This window comes from Mesoplodon mirus (genome assembly GCF_964341445.2).
Source record: "Mesoplodon mirus genome assembly, chromosome: 14".
Lineage (NCBI taxonomy): Eukaryota > Metazoa > Chordata > Mammalia > Artiodactyla > Ziphiidae > Mesoplodon > Mesoplodon mirus.
Window position 1 is genome coordinate 51,119,636 of NC_138990.1, and position 24,537 is coordinate 51,144,172.

General features: G+C 39.1%; 1 protein-coding gene across 7 annotated transcripts in view; it reads left to right on the top strand.

Moving 5' to 3' along the window:
- Positions 1–24,537, top strand: part of LTBP1 (latent transforming growth factor beta binding protein 1) — a 429,217-nt gene that overhangs the window by 198,310 nt on the left and 206,370 nt on the right. For all 7 annotated transcript variants that reach the window (XM_082641886.1, XM_082641887.1, XM_082641888.1 and 4 more), the window contains 2 exons: positions 21,184–21,408; positions 22,586–22,860. In XM_082641886.1, coding sequence (XP_082498012.1) covers positions 21,184–21,408; positions 22,586–22,860 — 500 coding nt within the window. The remainder of the gene's footprint in view (positions 1–21,183; positions 21,409–22,585; positions 22,861–24,537) is intronic.

Consider the following 24,537-nt stretch of genomic DNA (forward strand, 5'->3'; position numbering starts at 1 on the left):
GGGGAAATGAGCTAATTAAGTATACATGTCAGAAAGTACATTCTAGCCAGGCTATGGAGAGAACATATTGGAGAGAAGTAAGAAAGGAGGTGGGGAGGCTATCAAAACGGCTCTGCCATTTTGATAGTCTGTGCAGGATACAATAGCCTGAACTTGGACAAAGGCATTGGGTTGTGGAAAGGAAGAAATAAACAGACATACGAGAGAGAGAGAATCAGTAGAACTTGGTTACAGTCGATGTGCGTGTGTCGGGATGGTGAAGCATGGCTCCAATGTTTGCGGCTCCTAAGCAGTATTCTTTCATATTTAATAGATTATAGGACCATAAAAGTTTAGCACTGGGAAAAAAATTTATATCAGTTAGAGCTATTGCTTTACCAATTAGAAAACCAAGTTTCAGAGAGCTGAACTGAACTGCTGAGGGTTGTTTAGCTGTATGATGCAGACCTACGAGGTGGAACTCAGGTGTCTAGTCTCCCAGTACATGGACCTTCTGACACACTAGACTTGAAACTTGTATCACATCCAGGAAGTATTATTATTATTATTATTATTTATTGGTTAGGTCTCTTTCCTGATAAAAGTAATGGACTACAAAATGTGAATCATGTGGTCAAGTTCCATGAAGAGAATTAATAGAATTTTAGAAGTGAAGCAGTGAAAATGTTTTGCTCTAAATGGCTTGTGAAAATATGTATTTGAAGTTGCTGGGGTTCAAGCTCTGATGGTATTGAATGTATTAGTAGATATAAAAGGTGTAAAATGCTTTCTTCTTTCCCCTTCTTCAGCTTTTTCAAGTTGCCAGTTCAGTTGTGGCAACTACCTTTTCCAGAACAGCATTAGCTCTGAAAGTATTGATAGATGCATATCTCTCTAAGTAATGTATAGGCTTTTTCTTATTGTTTGAGTCAAATCAAATATGTGATAAATTATACCACTTCATGTTGAAATCAATTTGGTAAAATGTTTTAGCTTGTAAAAATTACAGAGAAATGATTGTAGTTTATGAAAAGACTTCATTTTTTATCAGTAGCATCACTGTATTGCCTTATAATTCTGAATTAAAATATCCTTATATACTTTCCTTAACTTCCGTGTCTGACTGGCCATAAAAAGAAAGAGGAATGAAACAGGAAGAATACTAGGGAAAAGTTTCTGAAATTCTTCTTTGTATGCCCAGGTAGTTTCCCTGATGATACTTGGTTTATTTAGGAACTTTGCCAGGAGGATTTGGAAATTTTTCTAGTCCTGATTAATGATGGTAGTTTTAATTTACGTTTCTTCCATGCCTCGGATTCTTAATCCTGTGCAAAATCTAGACCTCTGATTGTTTTATTGTGGTAACTGAGTATTAGAGTATACACTAGGATGTTTCAAAAGTCAGCTTACTCTGAGTCTGAGCTACATCTCAAGAGAGTTAATTAGAAACATATTCATGGGCCAATATTGGGGATTAAAAGGAATTATCTTTAGGAAGTCAGTTTTGATGCATATTGTCTTGATTTAGTGGAATGTTCCAGATTCAGGAAGTATATATGGAGCCCTGAGGAATGAATAGGCATATTTTAATAACCTGAACTTGACATATCAAGTCATTTAAGTTAAATGGAAGAAGACATCTTGGCTCATCTTACAGTCAGTAGTGAATCACGTGGCTTTGAATAGCTTTAGCATTTGACTCTGGAAAGTTCTGCCATGTGATTTTAAGCCGTCTGCAGCAGAAGCTTTCTAAAATGACCTCCATGTAGCTGAATTTGCATATGAACCAGTTCCCTCCATTCCTCTTTAAAAATACACTGACTGATGCCCATGGCATGCTGAATATTCCTAGCCGATAGTTCATTCCGCACGTTATACCTCCCATGTCTGAATAATATGGCTTCCAAGGGTCAATTCTTTTGTTTCTGACTGGAAATAACATCATTAAATTAAATGGTATTTAAGCTGATCAAAAAAAGTTGTTTTTATGAATATTCAGTTGAATAATTCAGAAAGGCTCAATAAAAGCAAATAACTAATATTGTATTGACTGTCAATTTAGGGTAAGGTAAGACAACATTAGAAATTGGAAAGGAAACGATAAACTGGAATTTGGCATTCAGCTGGCTCCACAATTTAAAAACAATGTTTTGTAAAAAGCTCCGTTTGTTCATTTGTTCATTCAAAAAACACGTACTGGGTACCCACCATGTGATTAGCATTTTGTTAAGCTCTAGGGCTGGGCAGCTGAAACAGGCAAGATCCCAAAGACAAGGTTTCCTCCCTTCCAGGCACTCATGACCTTTCGGAGAAGTCAGGCATGCCCTCAATTATAGTGGAATGCTGGCTGCGCTGGGCTGGCTGTGCACATGAATACATTGCTCTGAGACTGTGTGGCAGAAGTGGGAGCTGTCAGTTTTTCTCTGGTGTCATCAGGAAGGGCCTTAGTGATGAGGTAAAGCGTAGGCAGATGCTTGGGTTGACATAGTAGGGTTGGGGTGGTGAGCTGGGAGGAGGAGAGGAAAGAACCTGTATAGAACCACATGTGTGTGAGGGAGCATGGTGTGCTCAGAACAGACCAAGGGTTGGGTATGACTGGAACTGAAGGGAACAAGACCACAATGGTGGGGAACCAGGCTGGATAGGTAGCAGGAACTAGATCAAGAAGAGCCCTGCTGGGCTTCCCTGGTGGCGCAGTGGTTGAGGGTCCGCCTGCCGATGCAGGGGACGCGGGTTCCTGCCCCAGTCTGGGAGGATCCCACATGCCGTGGAGCGGCTGGGCCCGTGAGCCATGGCCGCTGAGCCTGCGCGTCCGGAGCCTGTGCTCCGCAACGGGAGAGGCCACAACAGTGAGAGGCCCGCGTACCGCAAAAAAAAAAAAAAAAAAAGAAGAGCCCTGCTGCCATGATTGGGTTTAGATGTCTTCCTTGGGTGATACAGAGAATCTCTGAAATTGTTAAGCAGGAAATTGATGTTTTTGGCTTTTAGCTCAAATGAGCCTGAATCTCAGAAGGAATCTCAGAAGGAATGATCCAGTAAAAACTATTTGGGAAGCTCTTCACTACCATCCTAGTGTGTGGTCATATCCATAAATCACCTTCTCATTCCCGTTAGGCAGTCTCATCCTTCTTTACCCCTAGATATGAGACCCAAAAATGGGATGCTATTTTAGATAAGAAATCTGAGGTAGGGTTTTCTTTTTATCTAACAGGTTGTAGAATTGAAACTTGTGATGCAGTCTTACGAGTTTTTAGTATTTAGTATTTGTAAAAAGCCCCTCTTTTACCTCTAACTTCAACTCTTTCACTAAGGCCTGTATGAGTCTTAAAAGGCAAAGAAGTGACAAATCAGTTCTTACTAACTGAAGCAGAAACTGATACCTAATTGTGACAGCAATTGTCAGGTGGTTGTTCAGCCCATTTTGATTGTGAGTTTAGGCAATCTCTGTCTATACCTATGTGTATATTCTGTCACCTATATGTAAAACTTTGAAATTCATCAGTATTTGGGACAGTTTACCCACCAGTGTAGACAGGCTTCTAAACTGGTTTTCCCTGTGCATTTTTGTGTTACATGGAGGTTTTAAGGTCATAATCTGCCTGGACTCTTTTAAGTACATAAAGAAGGCATTAGGAGTCTGTTTTCCTGCCTAAGGATTTTCTAGTTCAGATATCTAGAAAGATCTGTGGCTGCCTTGCTCAAATGCACATCCCATCAGCAGCTACACAGGATATTCTGTATCCTTTGCGTTGGATATTTTCCTAATCATGGTGATTGTGACGTCCGGCACTGCATCCCAGTGTCACCTTCCTTTATGCTCCTCAGTGACAGCTTACTACTCAGGAAGAGAATGCTGCAAGGGATCCCTGCTCTTTAAAAGAAAGAAAAGACCAGGATAAAGAAATATGCTCGCCTAGGGTGGCACAGTTAGGTGGGAGCCATGGAAGAGTAATGATCCATGGAGGGTGGGAATAAAAGGAAGCTGTAGACGGGCCATGCAGATTTTTGTTTATAGTAATGGTTCCTGAACATTGTCTACTCAGAATTTATCCCTTTTGGCATCCGACTGAATTTTACAGACCCCATTTCATTTTATTACCCAGTGAGTTTCTTCTTTCATGTCTCTCAGGGAATGTTTCTCTGCTTTTGTATTAGTCCTGGGCCTCCGGTCTGTTATCCTGCATTCTCCCTCCTCCTCCCATCCTGGACTCCACCCTAAACTGCCCTTTTTTCTTTCTTTTTTCCACCACATTATGTCTTCCCCCTTTTGAAGACTCCCATTCAAAATAACTTAGCTTTTAAAAAAAATGGGAAAGGAAGTTTTATTTAATAACTCATGTGAAGCCATTTAGATTGAAATTTGAAGCAAAATGAGTGATACCCCGTATTTATACATTGGGTAAAAATTCCAGATGGAACAAGTTAAATAAGCAAGAAAGAGATGGAAATAATCTAAGGACCTAGTATGAAATAGGTTATTTATCAGACACTTGGAGGGGTAGCAACTTTTAAAGGAATGAAACAGAACATTATAGAGAAAGGAACCTATAAACTTAATTATATGGAAATAATAAAATATCTGTATCCAAACAAACTAAACTTAAATGAACAGGAAATATGTTTGCAAAGGTATTTTCATCGTTAGGACAAATAAAATATTAAATTGTATTATACGTAAAAACCATAATTAAAGTAATTTTAAAAATCATTACGGGGCTTCCCTGGTGGCGCAGTGGTTGAGAGTCTGCCTGCCGATGCGGGGGACACGGGTTCGTGCCCCGGTCTGGGAGGATCCCACATGCCGCGGAGCGGCTGGGCCCGTGAGCCATGGCCGCTGAGCCTGCACGTCTGGAGCCTGTGCTCCGCAACGGGAGAGGCCACAACAGTGAGAGGCCCACGTACCGCAAAAAAAAAAAAAATTACTAAGAAAGATACAATTACATGCTTGAGGATGTTCCTTGCAGCCTTATCTGAAGTAGTTAATAAGAAATTCAGGCAATGTAAACAAATAATAAAGGAATGACTATGTAATTTACTATCTGTCAGCTTAATGGGATATTATGTAGCTATTCAGGCTCTGTAGCAGCTTATAGCATGGAACAGTGTCATGGCTATATAGGGACAAAAGACTGCAACTGTGAATTGTGGTAATCCTAACTGTAACCTGCATGCCCCTCTAGGCATTATCATTGCAGGTATAGATGATAATGACAAACCCAAGATATGCTAGCCCCAAACTCTTGCCTGCTTACACAGAACCTTCATCCCTACTGTACCCCTTGCAAGAGTTTCTGAGGATCGGCAAGGGTACTCTCCCACTCCCCACCCAGTGCTGGTGAGCTGCTTTCACGACAAAACATCTGCCCAGGTCTTCCTATCCAGACCCTTCAAGGGCCACTACAGATGGAGCCCTGAGAGAGAGCCCCAGCCCTGCCTTGTGGAAGGTCCCTTCCCGGAACACCCAGCTCTGTGCCCTGCCTGACCTCTTTTCATGCTCAGAGAGGTGTTTGGTAGCCTGTAGAACTGAGAGAACAAGCCTTTATCGAACGCCGTCCAGCTCCTGGGCCCCAAACCAAGATTGTTCTCATGCCCAGAGTCTCACAAAGATGATGAGATGACAGAAGGTAAGAGCCAGGAGGGCAGGGAATCTTGGTTTGCTTTTTTTTTTTCTTTTAACATCTTTATTGGAGTATAATTGCTTTACAATGGTGTGTTAATTTCTGCTTTATAACAAAGTGAATCAGCTATACATATACGTACATCCCCATATCAACTCCCTCTTGCATCTCCCTCCCACCCTCCCTATCCCACCCCTCTAGGTGGACACAAAGCACCGAGCTGATGTCCCCATGCTATGCGGCTGCTTCCCACTAGCTATCTATTTTCCATTTGGTAGTGTATTTATGTCCAGGCCACTCTCACTTTGTCCCAGCTTACCCATCCCCCTCCACGTGTCCTCAAGTCTATTCTCTACGTCTGCAACTTTATTCCTGTCCTGCCTGTAGGTTCTTCAGAACCTTTATTTATTTATTTTTAGATTCCATATATATGTGTTAGCATATGGTATTTGTCTTTCTCTTACTGACCTACTTCACTCTGTATGACAGACTCTAGGTCCATCCACCTCACTACAAGTAACTCAATTTCGTTTCTTTTAATGGCTGAGTAATATTCCATTGTATATATGTGCCACATCTTCTTTATCCATTCAACTGTCGATGGACACTTAGGTTGCTTCCATGTCCTGGCTATTGTAAACAGAGCTGCAATGAACATTGTGGTACATGACTCTTTTTGAATTATGATTTTCTCAGGGTATATGCCCAGTACTGGGATTGCTGGGTCGTATGGCAGTTCTATTTTTAGTTTTTTAAAGAACCTCCATACTGTTCTCCATAGCGGCTGTATCAATTTACATTCCCACCAACAGTGCAAGAGGGTTCCCTTTTCTCCACACCCTCTCCAGGCTTTATTGTTTGTAGATTTTTTGATGATGGCCATTCTGACCGGTGTGAGATGATATCTCATTGTAGTTTTGATTTGCATTTCTCTAATGATTAATGATGTTGAGCATTCTTTCATGTGTTTGTTGGCAATCTGTATATCTTCTTTGGAGAAATGTCTATTTAGGTCTTCTGCCCATTTTTGGATTGGGTTGTTTGTTTCTTTGATATTGAGCTACATGAGCTGCTTGTAAATTTTGGAGATTAATCCTTTGTCAGTTACTTCATTTGCAAATATTTTCTTGCATTCTGAGGGTTGTCTTTTTGTCTTGTTTATGGTTTCCTTTGCTGTGCAAAAGCTTTTAAGTTTCATTAGGTCCCATTTGTTTATTTTTGTTTTTATTTCCGTTTCTCTAGGAGGTGGGTCAAAAAGGATCTTGCTGTGATTTATGTCATGGAGTGTTCTGCCTATGTTTTCCTCTAAGAGTTTGATAGTTTCTGGCCTTACATTTAGGTCTTTAATCCATTTTGAGTTTATTTTTGTGTATGGTGTTAGGGAGTGTTCTAATTTCATTCTTTTACATGTAGCTGTCCAGTTTTCCCAGCACCACTTATTGAAGAGGCTGTCTTTTCTCCACTGTATATTCTTGCCTCCTTTATCAAAGGTAAGGTGACCATATGTGCGTGGGTTTATCTCTGGGCTTTCTATCCTGTTCCATTGATCTATATTTCTGTTTTTGTGCCAGTACCATATTGTCTTGATTACTGTAGCTTTGTAGTATAGTCTGAAGTCAGGGAGCCTGATTCCTCCAGCTCCGTTTTTCTTTCTCAAGATTGCTTTGGCTATTCGGGGTCTTTTGTGTTTCCATATAAATTGTGAAATTTTTTGTTCTAGTTCTGTGAAAAATGCCAGTCGTAGTTTGATAGGGATTGCATTGAATCTGTAGATTGCTTTGGGTAGTAGAGTCATTTTCACAATGTTGATTCTTCCAATCCAAGAGCATGGTATATCTCTCCATCTGTTTGTATCCTCTTTAATTTCTTTCGTCAGTGTCTTATAGTTTTCTGCATGCAGGTCTTTTGTCTCCTTAGGTAGGTTTATTCCTAGATATTTTATTCTTTTTGTTGCAGTGGTAAATGGGAGTCTTAATTTCTCTTTCAGATTTTTCATCATTAGTGTATAGGAATGCAAGAGATTTCTGTGCATTAATTTTGTATCTTGCTACTTTACCAAGTTCATTGATTAGCTCTAGTAATTTTCTGGTCGCATCTTTAGGATTCTCTATGTACAGTATCATGTCATCTGCAAACAGTGACAGCTTTACTTCTTCTTTTCTGATTTGGATTCCTTTTATTTCTTTTTCTTCTCTGATTGCTGTGGCTAAAACTTCCAAAACTATGTTGAATAATAGTGGTGAGAGTGGGCATCCTTGTCTTGTTCCTGATCTTAAATGAAATGCTTTCAGTATTTCACCATTGAGGACAATGTTGGCTGTGGGTTTGTCTTATATGGCCTTTATTATGTTGAGGTAAGTTCCCTCTATGCCTACTTTCTGGAGAGTTTTTATCATAAATGGGTGTTGAATTTTGTCAAAAGCTTTCTCTTGCCTTGTTTCTTGACGTTTGCTAAGGGCTTAGAACAGTGCTTAGCCATGGCAGACATAGAATAAATCTTCACTGAATGAGCCAACACCACTTTTTGAGCTTCTGGCCTTTACTGGAACCTCACTGGAACTGACGGGGGCAGTGATAGACCAGCAGAGCAGAATAGCAGTTTCTGCAGTGATGGAAATGTTCTCTGTCTGTGCCATCTAACAAGTGTTGTGCAATTCCTTTTTTATTTCTTCCTACTCTTTTTATTTCCTCCTGCTCCTACTCTTCCTCTCATGTCTGTGTGTCCTCCTTTAAAAAAAAAAAAAAGAAGGCAGCTTGGTAGTTTCTACTCATATATTTCAGTCCCTGAAGGAGTTTATGAGTGTACCTCATCTGTAACTGGCCAAACCTCCATCTAAGTTAGGGTTCCATTAGCACATCTGGTGACTAATTATGAAAAATGTTTCTGTGGAAGAAGGAAGGAAGACTTAGGACAAGACTATGTGGGTGAGACTTGAGGGACACCTCTAGGTCCTTCCATCATAAGAGCTATGTGGAAAAGAGCACTGGACCAGGGTTTAGGAAAATGTGGGCTCACATCCCATTTCTGTCACAATCTGGCCCTGAATCCTAAGCACACACAGTCTCTGTAACTCACTCTTTGTCTGTAGGATAAGGTGATTGAACTCTAGGTTATTTAGCTGGTTCTTTTTAGCACCTCTGTGGAAACTATAGTGTGTTCTGGAGCATAGTTTGAAAACTACTGTTTTAGTACAAATTGTCCCAAATTTACAGTGGTTTGAGTTACTTTACAATGGTGTGGAAGCCATGTGCCTTTGGTAGAAACTGTACTTTGGATTTTGAATTTTTATTTTTTCCTGGGCCAGTTGTAGGCAGTAGAATCTCTCTCATGAGGCTGGTCAGTGGCAGCCATGGCAGCTCCTGGTAGCCACACCATCATGAGGGTAAACAACCAATATACACACAACCCTTCTCTGTACCCACACAACCATTCTGTTATTCACTTTCAGTATAGTAATCAATCAATTAGATGAGATAGTCAACACTTTATTATAAAATAGGCTTTGTATTAGACCATGTTGTTCAACTGTAAGTGTCCTTAGCATGTTTAAGGCAGGCAAAGCTAAGCTAGGTAGGTTAGGTGTATTAAATGCATGTTTGACTTTTGATATTCTCAACCCATCAACTGAGATCAAGATGGGTTTATTGGGATGTAATCCCTTTGTAAGTTGAGGAAGATCTGTGTGTGCTAAAGTTAAACAGCATCAGAAGAAAAATGAGGAGTGTTACAAGAGGTAAATGATGCATTTTTTTTTTCCATCTCAAGTTTTTAGGGAATTAATGGCAACATTTTTATGTTGAGATCTTGTCTGCAAAATGCTGTGCTATGAAAAATGTGGGAGATACAAAAATGAGAACATGGCCTCTATACTACCGTATCCAAAATCTAGTAGGAGGAAGAGAAACAAACAAATAATTATAATACAAGGCAGATTGATAAATGACACAGAACTTATATTAGATACCCCCCACCCCATTTGCAAATCCTTCTAGGATTCTTACTATTCAGCATCTTCCTCTCTTTGGAGGAAAGTTTCTTTATTGGAGGCCATATTTAGACCTGACTTGAAAGGGCTCCAAGAATTTGTACTGGCTATGAAGATAGGAGGTTTTAGTGCAGTTTTGTGTTCTCAAGTTAGATATGTACGTCAAGGTTTTGACTTGGCAAATATTTTAAAATTCTAAATTTAGATTAATCTCTAACTCTATCCTGAAGGTTCAGGATAAATAAATAACAAGCAGATATTAATGAACTTGGTGAGAGTATGCACTTGGTCTCTAGACCAAGTTTGCAAATTACAGTGGTGCAGTACATTGTTTTATTTAACATCTTTATTGGAGTATAATTGCTTTACAATAGTGTGTTAGTTTCTGCTTTATAACAAAGTGAATCAGCTATACATATACATACATCCCCATATCAACTCCCTCTTGCATCTCCCTCCCACCCTCCCTATCTCACCCTTCTAGGTGGACACAAAGCACCAAGCTGATGTCCCCATGCCATGTGGCTGCTTCCCACTAGCTATCTATTTTCCATTTGGTAGTGTATTTATGTCCAGGCCACTCTCACTTTGTCCCAGCTTACCTTTCCCCCTCCCCATGTCCTCAAGTCCATTCTCTACGTCTGCATCTTTATTCCTGTCCTGCCCCTAGGTTCTTCAGAACCTTTTATTTAGTTACTTATTTTTAGATTCCATATATATGTGTTAGCATATGGTATTTGTTTTTCTCTTTCTGACTTACTTCACTCTGTATGACAGACTCTAGGTCCATCTACCTCACTATAAATAATTCAATTTCGTTTCTTTTTATGGCTGAGTAATATTCCATTGTATATATATGCCACATCTTCTTTATCCATTCATCTGTCGATGCACATTTAGGTTGCTTCCATGTCCTGGCTATTGTAAATAGAGCTACAATGAACATTGTGGTACATGACTCTTTTTGAATTATGATTTTCTCAGGGTATATGCCCAGTACTGGGATTGCTGGGTCGTATGGCAGTTCTATTTTTAGTTTTTTAAAGAACCTCCATACTGTTCTCCATAGCGGCTGTATCAATTTACATTCCCACCAACAGTGCAAGAGGATTCCCTTTTCTCCACACCCTCTCCAGCCTTTATTGTTTGTAGATTTTTTTGATGATGGCCATTCTGACCGGTGTGAGATGATATCTCATTGTAGTTTTGATTTGCATTTCTCTAATGATTAATGATGTTGAGCATTCTTTCATGTGTTTGTTGGCAATCTGTATATCTTCTTTGGAGAAATGTCTATTTAGGTCTTCTGCCCATTTTTGGATTGGGTTGTTTGTTTCTTTGATATTGAGCTACATGAGCTGCTTGTAAATTTTGGAGATTAATCCTTTGTCAGTTACTTCATTTGCAAATATTTTCTTGCATTCTGAGGGTTGTCTTTTTGTCTTGTTTATGGTTTCCTTTGCTGTGCAAAAGCTTTTAAGTTTCATTAGGTCCCATTTGTTTATTTTTGTTTTTATTTCCGTTTCTCTAGGAGGTGGGTCAAAAAGGATCTTGCTGTGATTTATGTCATGGAGTGTTCTGCCTATGTTTTCCTCTAAGAGTTTGATAGTTTCTGGCCTTACATTTAGGTCTTTAATCCATTTTGAGTTTATTTTTGTGTATGGTGTTAGGGAGTGTTCTAATTTCATTCTTTTACATGTAGCTGTCCAGTTTTCCCAGCACCACTTATTGAAGAGGCTGTCTTTTCTCCACTGTATATTCTTGCCTCCTTTATCAAAGGTAAGGTGACCATATGTGCGTGGGTTTATCTCTGGGCTTTCTATCCTGTTCCGTTGATCTATATTTCTGTTTTTGTGCCAGTACCATATTGTCTTGATTACTGTAGCTTTGTAGTATAGTCTGAAGTCAGGGAGCCTGATTCCTCCAGCTCCGTTTTTCTTTCTCAAGATTGCTTTGGCTATTCGGGGTCTTTTGTGTTTCCATATAAATTGTGAAATTTTTTGTTCTAGTTCTGTGAAAAATGCCAGTCGTAGTTTGATAGGGATTGCATTGAATCTGTAGATTGCTTTGGGTAGTAGAGTCATTTTCATAATGTTGATTCTTCCAATCCAAGAGCATGGTATATCTCTCCATCTGTTTGTATCCTTTTTAATTTCTTTCGTCAGTGTCTTATAGTTTTCTGCATGCAGGTCTTTTGTCTCCTTAGGTAGGTTTATTCCTAGATATTTTATTCTTTTTGTTGCAGTGGTAAATGGGAGTCTTAATTTCTCTTTCAGATTTTTCATCATTAGTGTATAGGAATGCAAGAGATTTCTGTGCATTAATTTTGTATCTTGCTACTTTACCAAGTTCATTGATTAGCTCTAGTAATTTTCTGGTCGCATCTTTAGGATTCTCTATGTACAGTATCATGTCATCTGCAAACAGTGACAGTTTTATTTCTTCTTTTCTGATTTGGATTCCTTTTATTTCTTTCTCTTCTGTGATTGTTGTGGCTAAAAATTCCAAAACTATGTTGAATAATAGTGGTGAGAGTGGGCATCCTTGTCTTGTTCCTGATCTTAAATGAAATGCTTTCAGTTTTTCACCATTGACGACGATGTTGGCTGTGGGTTTGTCTTATATGGCCTTTATTATGTTGAGGTAAGTTCCCTCTATGCCTACTTTCTGGAGGGTTCTTATCATAAATGGGTGTTTAATTTTGTCAGAAGTTTTTTCTGCATCTATTGAGGTGTTCATATGGTTTTTCTCCTTCGATTTGTTAATATGGTGTATCACATTATTTGATTTGCATATATTGAAGAATCCTTCCATTCCTGGGATAAACCCCACTTGATCAGGGTATATGATCCTTTTTTTTTTTGACATCTTTATTGGAGTATAATTGCTTTACAACGTTGTGTTAGTTCCTGCTGTATAGCAAAGTGAGTCAGCTATACATATACATATATCCCCATATCTCTTGGTCTTACGTCTCCCTCCCTCCCACCTTGCCTGTGATCCTTTGAATGTGCTGTTGGATTCTGTTTGCTAGTATTTTGTTGAGGATTTTTTCATTTATGTTCATCAGTGATATTGGCCTCTAGTTTTCTTTTTTTGTGGCATCTTTGTCTGGTTTTGGTATCAGTGTGATGGTGGCCTCGTAGAATGAGTTTGGGAGTGTTCCTCCCTCTGGTGCAGTACATTTTTAAACTTATTGTTAATATTGTGTATAGCTTAAGTGGTATTACTTGGTTCTTGAGAAAGCATTTTGCAATGACATTAAAGAAAATGCCCTGCTACAATAGCTAAAATGACTTCGTGTCCCTGAAGATAGTTGCAGTGATACCACTGTAAAAGGTATGGTCTTTAAGGATGAAGCGTGTTGTCATTTTTGTGAAACCTATCTCCCTGTCCATTAGTGTGCAGCACTATCATTTCCCCAATTATGTTTACATAATTCTCCCAAGTGAAGTCAGCTTTGCATAAACCTCTGGGCATTTTATTAAGTGCATTGTTACGAAGTAGGCAACTTATGTTTGAATCAGTGTCTGATTGTACATTAAAATAAGAACAAAGCACACCATGTAACAGGTTAATAACCCTGTCCCTTCTACGTAAATTGCGAGTGGCGGGATATGTATTTTTCCCTTTTAAAAATTTTATATCATGCCGGTCCCATTAGATGAGATGAGAAAATCTGAATTTCACTCTACTAACTTGGTTAGCGTTTTGAGAACTTTAATTGTAGGAATAGAATTTTAATTGTAGAAACCTGTGGATTGTGTCATTGGACCACCCCCTTTTGCAGAGGAGGGCACAGTAATCTACAAAATGAAATGATTTGCCCCTATCCCAAGGTGTGTGGGACTGGTGTGTTTACTCTGTATCCTGCAGATGTTGCTGTGTTATTCCTAAGGGTAAAAGAGCCCAGAGTTTGGGAGTTACTGAGAGCAAGCCTCTGTGGATGGAGGATATAAAGGGGAATTTTGTGATTTGCTTTATATAGGAAGCTCCGTAGGTTATGAAAAATATAAAACTAGATCAAATTAGATAGCCCACAGCTATGGTGAGGTTGATGATCAGTGAGCAGAAAGCCATAAACAAAGTTGAGATGATGAATGTTCTTATCCCAAATAGGAAGCTCTGATGCATGTGTGGGTGGTAGGGCTTCCTATCTCCTGGATTATAAACATTATAAACATTCGCTAATGTGCACCAGCATTAAAAATTAGGTTTGTGGGATTTTTGTTTGTATTAAGGTTGAGATATTGCATTTGTTGAAATGTGAATTTCCTTTAATTCTAGTCCAGTGTACTTTAGCATTTGATAGATGGGGATGGGATGAAAATGGTCATCTTAATTTCCAGAGCAGGTAAAACAAAGAGATTGTCTGTGGCAGCAAAGGGTATGGTGGGTGCATTTGTAGCTTTTGTGGAAGCATTTTCTCTTTGCTCCAAGATTTCTTTAGACTCTGTTTTTTCCTTTTACACATACTATGAAGAACATTAGTCTCATAATGTTACACACATTGTATTATTGTACCTTTTTCTTCTGCTGCTGCTTCTGCTTCTTCTGCTTCTTCTTCTTCTTCTTCTGCTTTTTTTTTTTGCTTAAAACAATAGAGATGTACTCTCTCACAGTTCTGGAGACCAGAAGGTCAAAATCAAGGTGTAGGCAGGGCCACGCTCCCTCTGGAGGCTCTAGAGGAGGGTCCATTCCTTGCCTCTTCCCACTTCTCATGGCTGTTGGTGCTCCTTGACTTCTAGCTGCATCATTCCGATCTCTGCCTCAGTCATATTGCCTCTTCCTCTTTGGTCAAAGCTCCCTGGCCCTCACTCTTAAAAGGACCTTGTCACTGAAATGAGAGGTCACCTGGATAATCCAGGACAAGTGCCTCCTCTCAGGATTTCTAATCGCATTTGTTTTGCATTGTAAGGTGGTGTTCACTCATCTACCACATGAAGTAATATTCACAGATTCTGGACTTTCACAGGACATGGGTGTATCTTTTGGGAGACCACCATTCCACCCACTACGATTATCATGCCCAAATGTAATCAATATAAAGAATTTTTTAGAAGTCCTCTTATCTGTAGAATCATTATCTATTTGAGTCTTAAATTAAACCTTCCAGAATTTAACTTCAATCTGGCTAAGGTCCAGAAACTCAAAGCCAAGTTTACAGTGCACATTTCTTGTGTATACAATAGATGATTCTACTTACCCTTACTTATCCTTGTTCTTTCTCTTCCCCTGGTTCTGTCTCCTGTGATTCATAACCTGTCCTGGTCCCAAGTATTAACTTACTTACATTTTTCCTGTTTACTGTATTGTAGGCAGCCCTATATCCTTGTGGAGAGAAACAGGAATCTGGCCCTGCTCTGTCTCTCCACCTAGCTTTTCTCACTTGCTCTTCTCTGACATTCCCACCACATCAGCCTCCTTTCAGTTTCTGGGCCTTTCTAAGCCATGTCTCACCTCAAGGTCTTAACTCCTATTATTTCTTCTTCTGCAAACATTCTTCTGCCAACTTTCACATCACGGGATTCTTCTCCCTTTAGGTTTAGGTGAAATGTCACTTCCTTGGATAGGTTGTTCCAGACAACCTGTTACATGAATGTTTTCTTGGTTCAGTCTGGGACTCAGTATATGTTAGCAGACAGATAATCAAGAATTGGCTGTAAGCAATTTTGGAGCACAGCAATGATAAATCTCTGCATTCAATAAAAATACTCAAACTTAGATTTTAGTAAATGCCTACTAATCTCTGTACTTCCTTTCTTGGCTTCTGTGTAAGACTAGGCCTCCTCAGTGCCTCTGTCCTTGCTCCAAAGGAACGTGACTTCCGTCTTGGCTTTCAGCTTCAGTTGCTTTATTTATTTTATTTTATTTTTTGGTGCAGCAGGATGATGCATACTGAATTAAAAGGCAAAAATGCAGGTTTTTAAAAAGTGGGATAGGTTCTTAAAATGAGCAGTGGTTTGCTGTGGCATTTAATTATTATCTGACGTACTTGTTATCTGAAAGCTTTAAATAGCTACATTTTTAACCTACTTTCTGGCTGAGCAGAATCTATGGGTACCCTTTAAAAGAGGGCGATGTAGGTATATCGAGGGAGAAATAAAATGGTACCTTGTACTTTCTAAAAATGTTATTGCTTTCTTTTCACCCTGCAAGGGACATCAAACAAAATGTTGAAAGCCTTTAAGGGAACATTATTCTCCTAATCAGAGACAAGTGGGAAAGTTGAAGTAGCTATTCAAATCAAAATCATGTGTATGTCTGTTCTGTGAAATGACAGATGTAAGTTTTCCTTCAGATGGAGGTTTGTTTTCCCTGTTCTGCCTTAGCCACAATAACTTGAAACAGTCTGTCTGCTGGCACACAAAGCGAGGGGGTGGGTGGAGGGGCCCGGGTGTTGCTGTAGGAGAGTCAAGTACATTCTTAGAGCGCCTTTTGGGGACAAGCAGCTGAAATATTTTTATAGTCAGCTAAGATAACAGGGAAGAATGAGAGTCTAGCTTTTTATAACTCAAATCTGCAGAAAATTAGGTTTTCCCATATTTGTATCCAAGTCAGTACCTATTCATTTAAACTAAGTTCCAATTTGTGGCATAGACTGTGAATATTATCCTGTCAGCCCAGTTTCTTGAGTCCTACAAGTTGTTTTACAGACCAGCGTGAATGGTGGAATGCACTGAAATGCTGGGCATATTTAAAGCCTCCAACTTTTTCTTCCAGCCTGGATCCTTTTGCTCATTGTGACCTTTTATAGTTGTACCATGAGATACTTGGAGTGGTTGGCACGATATTCCACTTTCTGGAATAACAGGCTGAAGGCCCGTATACCTCTTGTTATTTGCTGTAGGTCCCAGGTGACCGTATGATGCAATGTAGTGAATTATGGTGATGGCCAGCAAAATGTCAAGCTGACAAGGTTATGGAATTTCTCAGCCAGCATTCTACATTACACCTTCCAGTTATATGTTCTAAAATATATGTGCCATAGCTAGACTTACAACCAGCATTCCACAAGCCAGCCTTAAAGATAACTTATTCTTTTTCCTCTTCATATGTTGAGAAAGTTTTATAGAACGCTGGCTGCACAGACTATATATCACCAGGTGATGTTTTGAGAGTGGCATGAACTTTTGAAACAGAAAGAAACTATTCATAGTTAAATCCTTAACTTTTGTAGGTTGATTTTAAATTTGTTTTCTTTGACATAAAAGACTATTTAACTTTAAAAATAGCACCTGCCACAAAGAACTCAATGCACAGTGAGTGAGCTGGGGCAAAGAACTTTAAATTATAATTTAGATTTTATGAAAATGCTGGAACAGGAGAATAGGTATTTTATTTCTCATTCATAAATGGTTATAAATAGTGGCCTGTTGTTGGTTGGAATAAGTCAGCAGAAATGGTTTCCTTTATGACCAGAGAGAAACAGGGTTATTGGAGTTCTCTTCTGGGATTATTGCTGTATCCACTTAGACTAGTACAGTTCTTGAAATATTTGTGTGGAAGCTATCTCAGAGGTTTAAAAATAGTTTTAAACAAAGCTAATTAAATTCATGTTGGATTCCAAAATCTGCTATTGATATTAGAAATAAAAGTCAGCTTCTCTGTAAAAAAAAAAAAGAAAAGCTGATAACATAGATGAAGTTATTTTAATAAAGATTAAAGGTAGTCCTCTTTGCATGGTGATGCAGGACCATAAAAATAACCATGCAAGCTGTAACTGTGCAAAACGATCTTAATAATCAATGGGAAAATTACTAGTTCTATCACCTTAAAAAATTTTTTTGTCAAAACATTACAATTGTTTTACTGTAGGTGATGTATTTATGGGGAAAGGAAAAAAAATAGTAAAGCTGATATTTATCTAGTGCCCTGTAATTTAAAATGTTAGAAACACTGAGAATTGAAGTGTTTTCTTTCTTCGAGTAGAACTTAATAAGAGTAGTTAGAACATTTTTGCTTTCTTCTCATATACTTTATGATGTGGAGTATCTCTTCTTTGCCTTAGTGAGCCATTATATTCCTTCCCAAGTTTGAATCAGGTTCCAATATCTTACCATTATGCTTTCAAAGTTGTGGAATATCTGTGAGTTCCTTTAATGTTATTTCCTTTGGACCATCTTTATCCTACATCACAACCACTTTCCAATTTTACTTCCAATGTCACCACTTTTCATTTCTTTTCCATGCTTTTTTGTTGTTGTTGTTGGCCCTTTTTACTATACACTTCTGTAAAATGTCATGCAAGTTTATCAATGTAAAGTGAGGAGGCAACACAACTACCTGCTTTGCTGTCTGTGCATGAACTGAATAACAGATATGCTGGGGTCAATCGCCAACAGCCTCTGAAGGAAGTGACATGATTGATTACTGATCATGGTACACATCTCTTATTTATGTAGTGGTTTGTGGACCAAAGAGCTAGCAGTGGAGTTTGTACTTTATGCAGTTACCTAGTTAATATTGTGGCAAATGAAGTTCAAACCGTGTTGTTGGGGGACTGAAGTTATTTAGCTAAACTGCATTAACTGAAATTCCTGCATATTGGAACCATACAAAGTGAGGAGTGCTTGTATTCCAGTTATAAATTATTTGTAGTATTGTGAAATCTTGGCCAGGCTCCCTGTGTCCTTGCCTATTACACACTGAACCCATCCAGCGTAGCCAACCTGTCATTTAGAAATTCAATTCAGAATTGAACTGGGAGTTACAAAGTCTTTGACTCAACCTCAGAGTCAGCTTTGACTCTTCTTCTTACTCTGCACCTCAGTGTGGATCAGACACTAGTGGAAACATATTCCAGACCCTATCCAGCGTGGGCAGTTTTGACTTCATCTGCCACATAGTGAGATCCTGGACACAGTTGTAGGTGGTTACCTTGGTCATTTTTTCCAGCTCTTTCCTTTCTCCTTCACTGTCTTCCCTCTTCTTTGGCTTGCTGTTTATTTCCTGTGTCCTATCTCCATGTTGTACTGATTGCCCATCTATCATAATATTACTTCATGCTTCTTTTAATTCTTGTTGCCATCATCCTAATCCATGGATTTTTCAACTTGTCTTTCAGTTATTTTAATAGTCTCCTATCTGACTTCTCCACCTAGGTCACTCTCCTTTCCAACTAATGCCACATGCTATCACAAGAGTAATCTTCCTGGAAAATTCTCTCCTTGGGGTCTACAAAATAACTTGCTAATTACAGAATAAAATCCAAACTTTTTATCAGGCCTTTATCCATTGTCTGAATTAAGCCTACATCTCCCAGTTTATCACCTGACCCCTCCCCTCAGGAATCTGGGGTTTCAACAAGATAGACTTTCTCATTATCTCCCAAATATGCCTACCTCCCTCTTTCTTACACACTATCCTCCTAGGATACAATCCTTTCTGTTTTTCTGAAGCCTACCCAGCTTCAAAGGCTTATCTCAAATGAGTTCTCCTGTAAAGTCTGTTTTGACTTCCCAGAAATGACTTTTCACTGGAGTTCCACAGGATTTACATTTTATATTTTCCAATGTTACTTATTTGTATTTTTAGTTATCATGTATTACCTAGTAGTTCCAGTTAGCTTTTACTTTCTTCTGTAGTGTGTAGAATGGTATTTGAAAAAGTGGTAGCCATAAATGTGTTCATTCTTTCATCTAGTATTTTTTTTTGAGCTGCAGCCTTTTTTCTAAAAGCTGAGATACATACTAGAGGTAAAACATTAAAGTGCCTGACCTCACAGCACTCTAGTTGAATGAGGTGTACAGAAAAGTAGTCAGGTGATTGTAATGCAGTAAGCCAAGCAGCATGATGAGCAGTGAATGAGAGCCCACAGAAGCACAGAGGAGAAGCACCAAACCTAGATGAGGGGCAATTGGAAGTGCTTCCAGGGAACTGAGGTTTAAGCAGTATCCAAAAGGTGAGTAGGAGCTAGGTAGGTGAGGGGGGACAAATGGAAAGAGTGTTCCAGGCCAAGGACACAGGGTATATAAAGCTTAAGGAGGGGTGAGAGGCCCTGTCCACTGAGGAACTGAATCCAGGTCATTGTAGCTAGATTGTAGGGAATGAGGTTTCAGAGAGAACAGGATCTCTATGATGAGAAAGATGTGGGAATATTTGATGAATGTTTAGAAGGCAGGACCTGGAGATGGATGTTTGGGTGGGTGAAAGGATAGAGCAGCCCTCAGGTTTCTGTTAAGGGTCTCTCAGTGAATGGAGGTGTTAGAGGAAGATGATCAAGTTCCATTTAGGACATTGTAAGTTTGAGATGCCTGTAGAAGATCTACAGGAAGTAAACAGTAGTAGACAGTGTGGAGCACAGCAGAAAGCTTTAGCTAAGGAATATAGTTTTGGGTGACATCATCATATGATAGGCTGAAATCAGAATGTATGGAGTTAGTAAAGCAGAAGATTTTAAGACCAAATCTTGAAGCACATCAGTGTTTCAAGGGTAAAGAAAGAGTGGAGTCTGCAAAGAATATTAAGATACAGTGAACAAAGAGGAAAGAGCAAACTAGATGGGTTGAGATGTCACAGAAGCCAAGGGAAGACTGAAATCCATCCATTGGATTTATTAGCAACATGGAGACCATTAGTGACCTGAGTAAGAGGAGGTTCAGCGTAGGAGAGGTGTGGGGAAAGGGAAACACACTGTGACCCTGGCTGGCTGGTAGTGAGTGGAGAAGTGAGCAGACAATTCTTTTGGAAAGTTTGGTCATGGAGGAGAGGATTGAAGCAGAGTAGAAGCTGGAAGAAAATGGAGTTGAGGGGCTGTTTTTTAAGCTGCTGGAAATCCGATCATTTCAGGGGCTGATAGGAAGAATTCATTTGTGATAAATAGGTTGGCCTTAAGTTGTATTTAGCCAGAATTCAAAACTCCTCTTAAAATTCTTCACCCAAACATGTCCTTTTATCTTTTGGTATTCTAAATAAATTTCCAGCTATTAATCACTGCTACTTCTAGGATTCGCTGTGGTCTTGTTATCCCAATGAGATTGCAAATTCCTGTAAAGCAGGATTCAAACTTCTGCTCCCTTATTCTGTGTAGCACTTATTTCAGTGTCTTACGTAGAGAAAATTCTCAACAGATATTATTTTTAGCACTCATTTGTTTATTCTTTGAGGAAATATTTAATGTCCACTGTGTGCCAGGCATTATTCTAGGTGCTGAGGATACAAAGGTCATTAAACTAGGCATATTCCTTTCCCCCAAGGAGTTTATAATCTAGGGAGACAGTAAATAAACTAGTAATTAAATAGGAAAGCAAAGTAATTATAGAATGCAAGAGATATCCTGAGTGGCTACTTTATATATATTTATATACATGTATATTTTTTCCCAAGAATTCTTTCCACCATTGTGGGTGAACAACCACAAGTAATTGGAGAGCTAAATGACTTACTCAAGGTGGAAAGAAAAAGATAGTAAAAAAAAAAAAAAAAAAAAAAAAAAGAAAAAAAGGAAGTATTTTTGTCATAGTGTATACTCCTTTGTTTACCATTTCTAAAGTCATTGGGAATATGATGGCTGTGCTTTGGGGGAGATTTGTTGGTTGATTGTTACTTAGCATTTGAGAAACTAACCAACTCTCCACATTTTCTCTTTTCCTTTACAGTAATTTGCCATCTTCCATGTATGAATGGAGGCCAATGCAGTTCAAGGGACAAATGCCAGTGCCCTCCAAATTTCACAGGGAAGCTTTGTCAGATTCCGGTCCATGGTGCTAGCATGCCTAAACTTCATCAGCATTCCCAGCAGTCAGGCAAGGCGTTGGGAACACATGTCGTCCACTCAACACATACTTTGCCTCTGACCATGACCAGCCAGCAAGGAGTCAAAGGTAAGCTGATTATTTTGATTTTGCCCATTTGTCAGAACTCTGTTAACATGCCAAACCCTTACAGAAGCCAAGTGTCTGCAGGGCTGGTATTGGAACAGAATATGGGCCCAGGTATATGGTGCCAGTGCTTTCTAGACTGTAGGGAATGGTAACTAGGAAATAAGAAAATGGAGCCCATCTTTCTCTGGTGATGCAGGACCAAGAGCTGATAAACATACATGGCACTGTTCTGGCAGGTCCTGGGAAATGGAAAGATGAACAAGATGGTGTTCTGGCCCTTATGGGACTAATAAACGAGTAGATCCCACAGTACCTGCTGATGAACACCAAGTCTATTCTGTAGTCGAAGAGCTCTTGGGTTTAGTTCTAAACAATCTGTAACCTCACCTCCCTGGGCTTCAGTTTATGCATCTGAAGAGGAAGGCAAACTAGGTCACTTGGAGCTCAGAAATTCTATGACTAATTCATTCTTTTCAACCTGGCACCTCTTACACATGCACAATTTTTTAAAAAGGGGTCAGAGAAGTGTTACTGACTCTTATTCTTTAAAACCTGAGTCTTAGCATCAGAAGATGAAATTCTGTGTGAAAGCTGCAGAGAAAGAAAATAGAGATATAAAATATCACACTTTGGTATTTTGTGTGTTTCACAGGAAGCACAGAAGTATGTACACACCAGGTTTAAGGGTAAGAGTACTATGCTTTGTGAAATTGTGTTGTAAATCCTACAGTCTCTACGATGGAAACTTTGTGAGAAATTCAAAAATAATCAAACTCTTGAGTCTTTATTACTCTTGTTTGATAGAATGTATGACCACAAGTAGCACGAATTTCGTAGTTTTATGACTCCTCTGAAGAAAATTTTTGTCTCATGGATCTGTTACTGTGAGAAGTTTAAATTTCTCTTTGTAAAAGCAGTTTTATTCTTTAAAGTATATAAATTCAGGTTTAATTTTTGAGTGTCCCCTTTTACTCTCAAGAGTTTTTTAATGGCTGTGCAGCAAAAACAGATACACACTAAAAATGTATCATTTATCCCAGGTATAATATATATGTACTTAAGTTTATGTGTGTATATAAAACTTAGTTTCCTGCTGACTAGCATGAACATTTACTTTCATCCTGATGTGCATATTAATTATTTATGACTGATAAGTTTTCTTCCCAATCTGTTTTAGTGAAATTTCCTCCTAACATAGTCAATATCCATGTGAAGCACCCTCCTGAGGCCTCAGTCCAGATACATCAGGTTTCAAGAGTTGATGGCCCAACAGGCCAGAAGGTAAAAGAAACTCAACCAGGCCAGTCCCAAGTCTCTTACCAAGGACTTCCTGTCCAGAAGACTCAGACAGTCCATTCCTCATACTCCCACCAGCAAGTCATTCCTCACGTGTATCCGGTGGCTGCTAAGACGCAGCTTGGCCGGTGCTTCCAGGAGACTATTGGGTCGCAGGTGAGCAACACTGCCCAGCCCATTTTAGTCTCATTGTAGTAGGAAAGACAGACTTGGTAAAAGTAAGTTTTTTGTAGAAGGGGTTAGCAAACTGACCTGTGGGCCTGTTACTGTAAATAAAACTTTATTGGCCACAGCCATACCCATCATTTACATACTGTCTATGTCTGCTTTCATGCTATGGACAGAAGGATGGTATACTTTCAATGAGGTCATATGATCTGAAATGCCTAAAATACGGTCTGCAAAGCCCTTTTCAGAAAAAGTTTGCCATAATTTGTCATCTTTTATTTTCTTATAAAAATTTATCACTAGAATGGCAATGCATGAGTTGTTTGAAGTGCATTTTAAATATCATTGGATTTATGTGTAACTTTAGGTCTATATATCATAAAGTGAGAGAGAGGCTGACTTTTCTTTAAAACTCATCATTGAATGTGCATAGTAAAAGCAACATAAAATTACTGGTTCCTCTACCCCAGTTACTTGGTGCTTCCTGCTTTGGAATTATGTGATAATGACATAGCTTTGTCCTATGGTTCTTCTCCTGTCACCTGATTATGGTTTGAACCCCCTGTGAGAAGAATAGGCAAGATCTATTTATTATTCCTGCTGTTACCTGAATATTCAAAAAATTGTGTGTGTGTTTGTGTGTGAATGAAATATCTGTTGGTAGTAGAATCAATCGTCCTTGCTTTTGAAACCTGGAGAACACTTTTAGGTGCTGGGCAAGTCCATGGTTGGGTCATCCCCTTTCTTCTAGGGGAAGAGGCAAAATTGATTTGTGGACCAGAATGGAAAGAACAGCCATGTAGAGTTATAAGACCGTGGTTAGAGCCATGGGCTCAGCACTTGGTGGCAGGGAACCAGCTTCCTTATTTGTAAAGTGAAGACAAGAATATGGGGCTTTGTCAAGATTAGACAAGGTAATGTGACATGCTCTGCAAGTGTTACAGAACTATGCAACTACTAGCTTAGAAGACACTTACCTATTGATAGAGTCAAACATAAAAATAGAGCAGGTGATTGCTTATGTCATGTAACTTCAGTAAGACAGGGAAGCCTTGATGCCCCACACAACCTTGGTCTGCCTGCGGAGCCTGAAATGCCTACTTAAGAGGGACCTTTTCCTTCCTCAGTGGAAGACCAGGTTTAAACACATGCTTTTTGGAGAAGGAATATCATCAGTTTACATTTAGCTTAGAAGTAAAGACTGGATTACTGTGTTAAGGGCAAGTTTTTATAGGGACAGAGGGGCTGATGTAAACCTCGTATGCTGCACAGTTTGCCCCAGACAAGCCTTGGAGAAGGAGGATGAATTTGGTGCCATTTGCATTGTTTAGTCATTTCAGCTTAGGCTGGTCATGAGAAAGGAAAAAAGCAGGTCCTTTTAAAATTCTGTGCCCAGTATCCTTCTCCCTAGTTTCCAAGTTGGAACACAGATGGTAAAAAGCAAGAAAATGAGATGTCAACAGACTTGTTATTCTTTTACATATAATAGTAGGCAGATGATTGCTAACTAGAAAGAATATAAACAGATTATTTACTTTTAGGCCTAAGCTGAACTATACAATCCACATGAATTGGATAGTCGGTGGAGTTACCCAAATAATCCAAACTCAGTGGAACACTTTTTTGCCTTATCTGGATACTTCTCTGACTTTTGGTCTGAATGAA